Genomic DNA, 7,710 nt, shown 5'->3' with positions numbered 1-7,710 from the left:
TGGGTAGTTATTTTATCAATTGTTTTATATAGTGAGATTAATCTATGCGGCCCGTACTTGTATTTTATTGTTGCAGTTATTAGTCATAAATTATGGGCTATTAAAACATAAAAAATCGATGTGATCAGGATTACTCTACAATACGTTGCTAACAGAATATAATATTTTATCAACAATCATATTTTAGGATGTATTTAATTTAATGGATGATAAAGTATCCTACGAGATCGAGGTAAAATTTTGTTTTTTCATAACTTTTAAAATAAAATAATTTCTGCACTGTTTTTGAAGAAGTTTTCTGTAACAAGTTCTTGAACTTGTTACAGACATTTAGTTGATGAACGCGAGGCGTCCATTACTTAGCCACTTTTCTTTACTTTTCTTGGTCCTTTCACTAGTAATTGATTTATCATTGCCATTTATCATGACTAAGTCGATCGGAACATTCGATTTTCTAGAAATTCTCTAGGATGTATGAAGAAAAAATACGCGGCTTTCCTTATTTTTCCCGCGAGATTTATTGATTCGAAATTTATAGATTAAATGACGGAACAAATAAAGTATGTAGTACTAGTACAGCAAGAGCATAATATATTTTGTCCGTAGCATAATTCAATTTCAATTTAACAAAATTTGAAGTAAACAGGTATTTACCACAGGAGGTATTAAGTAAATTGAATATGTGAACCATTCATATATCTGAATAACTTTAATTTGCACAGCGGTTTTCTTCATTATGTTTAATTGTTACGACTGCTCTAATAAAATAAATAAGAGACATTTTGTTGTTTGTCGTGTGATGATAATTTTCTAGGGTAACGAACGTTAAAAAATTATATCCACTTATCGATCTATCTAATCTCATTGCAAATTAGCAATGATATGCCGACTCGTGTTATTAAGAAAAATGTGCTGCATATACGCTCTTGGGATAAGAGATTTACATCAATTGCAAAATAATCTCGAAGTAATCAGATGCACTCAATTAATTCTTACTGTAAAAATGAAGGTCGTATATATGCTGATGGTCCAAGGATTAACAAACATGTGCGAAGTGCAGCTTCCATATTACTTTCGTTACGTGTGCAGACAGTAGTGGTAATCAACAAGTCTGCAGTTTCGGAATGTTTAACAGATGTGCTCGGCAGGCGCAGCTTTTGTAATAGCTACATAATTTTGCTTGGTTACATTTTAGAATCAGTATTTACTTATTCTTAGTCTCCTTCCTTGCATGAGGTTGCATTTTTAAAGTTTGAAAATTTCACTCTCGATTTTTTCTTAACATTGTTCCAAGTATCGTTACTATTTGTATCGCAAACAATTTGAGCAATTTGATGAAATTACATAAGTTATAATTATTAATACTAGTTATGACACAAATTCTATATTATTGCTGCAATAAATGACGTAAATATAATTCGTACTTGACGTAAATTTAATTTGCTCTCGCTGTGTATATAATGAGCAAAGACGAGGACGTGTTTATTATTGTTACAACAATTCGCAGCTGATAACAAAAGTCCGCTTTGAAAAATTTCCCGCCATAACGATACAATTCGTACTTCCGCGCGCAACAAGTGACAGCGTAATATAATCATTTCGTTACATCATCATCGCAGTTGAAAAATTTAACATTAAAGCAAAAATACAGTGTGTATATAAAAGAAAAACTCTTATCCCACCAATTTCCTTTCCGGTCAATTAAGAAGATGCAGTCAATTTCTCTAAAACTGCTAATTCTGCCTGAAAGCTCAACCGCATAGTGTAATGGGTGCGCAGTCTATAGTGTATTTACAAACATAGCTCGATCCAAAGACACACACGCTGCGAATCTCTGAAAATCTTCGAACGTGTAGGCACTATACATACGCAGTATCTAACATCTAGCTATACACAGCAGCAGCACACCGGCACATAATAAGTCACGCGCTAGTCTCTCTCGTGCTGCTCGCTGGCTCGCGGCACATTCGAATGTACTCTCTCGTACACCGGGAGGCTGAAAAGTTGGCAGAGAGGAGGGCTGCCACCGCCGCCGCCACTGCCGTCGCTACTGTGCCGTCTGCCTCCGTTCGTATACTTATAGAGGTGAGCGCGTTACGGACCGATCCAGTCCTTCATCCACAAGCCGTACGCGCGACATCGAATTTCAAATGTGCCACTGAGACGCATACACACGAGCTCTCGATCACCGGAAAGGACAACCTGCCGATTCTTCGCGATCTTTTGGCTGACTTTTATCATCGATCTTCATTCAAAGAGCGTTGCTGATAAGAAGAGAGTTTGTTTTGAGTGACAAGGACTGGGACTGAGACTTTTTAAGTGCGTTACGAAGGGTTAAACGCCTTTGGGAAGTGTGTTTTTATTTTTTAAGAAGAGGAGACTCGCAAGGTTTGTTGGGACTTGTTTTTGAATTTTCTGATGGTTATCGTCGGTGAAGTGTAAAAATTTTCGCGCTAAAAATTTCCTGAAACTAGAGTAGAGTCTTGGTGATTAACGAGGTATCAATCACAGTAAAGATAAGTCAAAAAGGCTAAAAATTGAGGTGTCATAAAACTCGTTGCGCGAGAGCAACAAATAATTCTGTCCGTGTTGTCGTAAATTTCCTAATCAAGAGCCGGCTGCTCTGTCGTCTTGTTAAACATTTTAAGACTCGCGTTATCTTCTTACCCTTAAAATTGCACTGATTTATTGCATTGTTAAGTGGTAATGATACGCGCGTCTCTTGAGTTTAATTAGTTCTGAAATTAATTGAATACAAAATTTTTGATTATATTGAAGCTCTTTAACCGACAAAATCTCAATAAGTAATAACAAGTAGAAACGACATGAAAAATAAAATTTCCAGCAATTATGTTTCGTAAACTCTATTTTTGTGCCAATACTTCAATTGAATTAAGCCATCATGTGGGTGAAATTGGCTACACGTGCTTAAATAGTACATAAATATGAAAATGATAGAACTTATGAGAGATCAGATAGAAATCAGTGACTACTTAATCTGCGATACTGATGATAAAAACAGTTTTGGAGTTTTCCTAATACGCAAATGTTCAATCTAAATGGCATATACTGAAATAACGAATGTGCTAAATTCTTTTTATTAACTAGTGGCTTGAATCCAGGTTAACTTTCTACTAAAATAGTTATAACCGCATGATAGTTCTTTTGACTACGCATTCGTAGCCACATAAAGTAGTTCATATACGTTGTGAATGAAATGTTACATCAAAAATAATTTAGAAAAACTGAAATGGCAAAAATCTTTTATACAATTTCTCATAAAAATAATCGATCCCATACTTATATTTTATTTTTCACTATTAATTTTTTTAATAATAATTAAATAAAATTATTGGAAAAAAATATATTTTTGATAATTAATATTATTGAATTTTGTAAGTGTGACGATAAAAGCAATTCGTTTTGCACTATATAGAAATTATACGCAACGATGATACGAAAAAAAATTAAAACTTCGACCTTCTTAGCACTTAAAAATGATTATCGCAAATAGAGACACTTAAACGTTGTCTATTATACAGATGATTATAAATCAGATGGAAATTTTATTTTTTTCACCAAAAAATATTAAGAAACACGTTTTAATCCTGCTCAACTCCTTCTATAATCGATGCGCTTTCTTCACCTTCATATAGAAGACTGCGAAAAATTGAGCATTGACCCTATTTGGCACAAATAACACTGTGCAATCACGGCGACAACAATCGAAACTCTAAACAGATAGCAAACGAATAATCGTGTTCGCGTATTGCATAAAATAATTATTCGATTATTTGCTGATAACAGGCTACAATAAAATGGAGCAGGGCGGTGGCATCTCGATAATATCGCCATCGAGCCTCACGGACTCTTCCACGGGCAAGGCGAAGAGTAACGGTATCCCGTCGACCACAGCAAGCAGACTCATGAGCGTCAAAGAAAAGCTCTGCGTGCCATGTGAGTACAACAATTATAGTGTCGCATATGTTTAAGCGCTAGCATGTGCAGTGTACGTTTTTCGCCCGCGACCGGTTCGCCGCAGTTGACACCAATCAATGACAAATCAGCGGCAATGTATCGCTATTGACGAATCCGCAGAGGCGTTTGTAATCCGTCGTTGCACCGCCGCCACTGACGTGTGTATCTCGGTTCGGTTGAACCGAAGTCGATCGTGTTTGGCTGCGGATTAGGGTAAACAGAATACATGATTTCATTTCGTTGTTATGCTCATGTGTATTAACTCGTGTGACGTGTTGCACATTGACACACGTCGCGCTGGTTCTCACCACGATGAGGAGCCGCGTTGGCAACGTAGCCCTGTCTTGCGATTTGAGGAATTGCAACTCTATAGACCGACAGAACAGTGTGTTATCGTTTAGCTAGGACCTCGATAGTTAGTAGTTGTTGGTTTCCTATATGCTTGGAGTCTTTTTAGTTGCTAAAGTAATAAAATAAGTACACGCACAATTCGCGCTTATTTTTTGCGACACCCGCCTACTGCGGCTTTCTCTGCCGTAAAACTCGAAAAAACTTCGATAATGCATCTTAGTATTTAAGTATATTTGATCTGCTTTGATTATAATTTTTGTATGTCAACTAAGTCTTTGATTGAATATATTATAATGTTTGATTTTTATATCTTTTATCACTTGTTGATTTCATTCGAATGTAAATACTTGTCGATTAATAGTTATCTTTTATTATTGATTTTATAGTTAAAATTCAATCATTTCTGTAAAGTGTGTTCGAACAATCGATCACTAATCTAGTTGATGATGCAAAAATTAATCGAAGTGAAATAAAAGAGCTTCATCGAACTTCAATAAGTTATAAATACGTTGATGGTGTGCTAAGAATTTTTCCGTAAAAAAATATCCGCATGGAATTTTTTCGTGTGAGAAAACACGTTCGTGGAGAGTATTCTGGATACAGTATGTCAAGTGTGTCATGCAAAAAAGTTTCTTATCCGTGATTCACATAATCAATAACGCGTTTGTTTTGACGAACTTGATCGTTCATTCGAATATCGTGGCATTACAATCAGAAATAGCTGATATGACTATTAGAAACATTTCCACTTCAATTTAAAACGATCTTTTATATTATTGAAAAAGTTACTAAATAGTTTACAAACACTTGAAAAAATTGTTTTGCTTGAGTCACTGCAGCTTATGCGAGACAATTGCATCCTGAAAAAGTATATCTGAATCCCGAGCCAAAGCAATTTTAAGTTTATTACGGCATGATTTTCTGCGACGAAAGTACTGGTTGCTTTTATTACTCTAATAATCGATAAACATCTTGCATGAGGGTTTTAAAGCCCATAAACAAAATACTGCTGTAGTATCCAATATTGTTTGATTTTTTGTAAAATTATTTATACTGGCAAGGTGAACAATATATTTTACAAAATAATAACAATTATATGAGTTGTTCTCAAAAAATATGTTGACGAGAAATGAAAAATTATAAAACAATAGTAGTATAGTGTTTATAGACTCTAATGCTCATTGTTGTTTTAAACTTTAGACAAGAAATGATCTCTACGAGCAATCTTTATTAATTAATGAATGGTGCCGACGTTTCAAAAGATTAAATCTTTCCTCTTCAAATCTTTGCTCGCAGCATAACATCCTTACGAGCAACAATAAACATCTCTGTGCGATGATTTCTCTAATACCCATGGACAACTGTGCTTGTAGTTCACATGTGTCAACGAAGTTTTGTTTCATGTATTTTATCGATGCCCTGAAGAAGAAAGATTTAATCTTTTGAAACGTCAGCACCATTAATTAATTAATAAAGATTGCTCGTAGAGATCATTTCTTGTCTAAAAATAATAAAATAAGTTTCAATTACTACTTAAAAAAGTTTATAACATGAAATTCGCGACGTTGGTTTGAATGTGCAGACCAGAAATTACATTTCACGAGATCTTTATTTAGGTATAATAACATACACATTGGATTTTATAATGAAAGGAAATTAAATTCCTTCGGACTACGAGGAAGAAGTTATACTATTCACATTAGTACATTCAAACGAATAATTATTCTTACGTAGACGAGAAATCCATAAAATATAATAAGATTCATGCGAGCATTTCTCGCAAATTCAAAGTAATCTAAATAGCCAGACTTTCCTCCACAAATTTTACAATCATTTTTTTCCACAGTCAACTTTCCGAGAACGTAAATAGACCACACTGCGCGGGAGGAAATCCTAATAACGTATGCGAATAATTAAGACCAAGAATAACAAACAATGGACAAAGAAAGGCCGGTCTAATTATTCGGAAAGGGCCGTGGAGAGCTTTTGGAAAGCGTTGTTTTCGCGAGTGAATTAGGACGAGAGCGAATTTCTATAGAAGAAATAGTCCATTCTCGCGCAGTCTCTCGAGCCTGGCTATATGCACGAGGCCTTGCGATCGTTCCGGCCATTTCTCTCCGTGCAGCGAAAAAGAAAGTGCGGGCGCAGACTCTTGGCTCGCTTTGTGCGCGCTAGTCTCGTGATTCGAAATTGCGATCGCGGTCGAGCAATGCGGAATGCTAAAAAGTGTAACTTGCGCCCGTTAATGAGATCGGAACTTCGCGAGGAAATTAGGGGGGTGACCGATTATCGCGCGCAGCCGAGCTGCTCGCGTTTGTCTATGTGGTATGCCGACAGGCAGGCGAAAGGGCGAGAACTCGAGCGGAAAATGACAAGCCGAGGTTTTTGCGGTTCGAGCGAAATTATTTTTCGAGAGATTTAGAGGCGATAGTGCGCGCTAATGGGGAATGCAATTTAGAGATTGGAGTGCCTTCGCGTGGATTTCGTGTGTACTGTTACGAATACTTAGATACATGCAAATTTGTGAATCTTGCGCGTATTACAGGCGTAAATTCGTGTGTCGATTTTTCCTGTTGCAAGTTTTAGGAATGTGTTTCGTTCAAATGTCGAAATTTTCTAGTTTATTTATTCAACACGACTAATTTGGACCGAGAAAATATTTTAGAGTTGTAAGAACACGTTCCGTTATTCACAGATCCTTGAATGATTTTTATATCTGTAGACTTTGGTGACTACTTTCAAATTTTGTGTATAGTTTTGCACTTTTGATACATGTGTTGTTTGGAAATAAAATCATCGATCATGACGTAAATTTAATTATTTTAACTGAAAGTTTTTACTTTCACTCTATAGTATATAGTAAACTTACTTTACTCATTGAAGAAATTCACTCAATGTCTTAATGTATGCAAGTCTAAATGAATTTTAATCAAATTAAAAAGTATATACTAATAAATTTTCTATTGTAGCTTTAAAAATACTCAGGCGACATTAATGAAATCATTTTGATTATCTTTTGCACAACTTGTTTGCGCAATGCGCTATTAAAGGTGCGAACGTTTGTATTCTTGCACAAAAAGCAATTATTAAAAAACAATTGGCGTGAATCACACTATATATAGGTTTAACGTTGTACAATGACATTTAGTCTAAATTGTTAATATATTTTTAAAAATTATTCCATTATAATTTTATTAAAATCAGCTAGAGATAGACATATATTTTAACGCAATGATGTCTGCAAACATTTATTGAATAATCTATCTTTTAACTGAACGATATATCGCAGAAAAAATATACGTAATGTTTGCTACTTCAAAGAATAACTGTTTCAATTGATCTAATAGCGATGGCATGTATTCAATGCATTTGTCATTGTCA

General features: G+C 35.1%; 1 protein-coding gene across 1 annotated transcript in view; it reads left to right on the top strand.

Moving 5' to 3' along the window:
- The first annotated feature begins 499 nt into the window (after positions 1–499).
- LOC100116837 (aquaporin AQPcic) overlaps positions 500–7,710 on the top strand; it is a 31,708-nt gene continuing 24,497 nt past the window's right edge. The window contains exons 1-2 of the mRNA XM_001601181.6: positions 500–2,388; positions 3,808–3,957. Of these exons, the coding sequence (XP_001601231.2) occupies positions 3,819–3,957 (139 nt within the window). The 5' untranslated portion in view covers positions 500–2,388; positions 3,808–3,818. The remainder of the gene's footprint in view (positions 2,389–3,807; positions 3,958–7,710) is intronic.

The sequence above is a fragment of the Nasonia vitripennis genome, chromosome 1 (assembly GCF_009193385.2).
Source record: "Nasonia vitripennis strain AsymCx chromosome 1, Nvit_psr_1.1, whole genome shotgun sequence".
NCBI classification, from domain to species: domain Eukaryota; kingdom Metazoa; phylum Arthropoda; class Insecta; order Hymenoptera; family Pteromalidae; genus Nasonia; species Nasonia vitripennis.
This window is presented reverse-complemented; position numbering and strand designations above follow the sequence as displayed.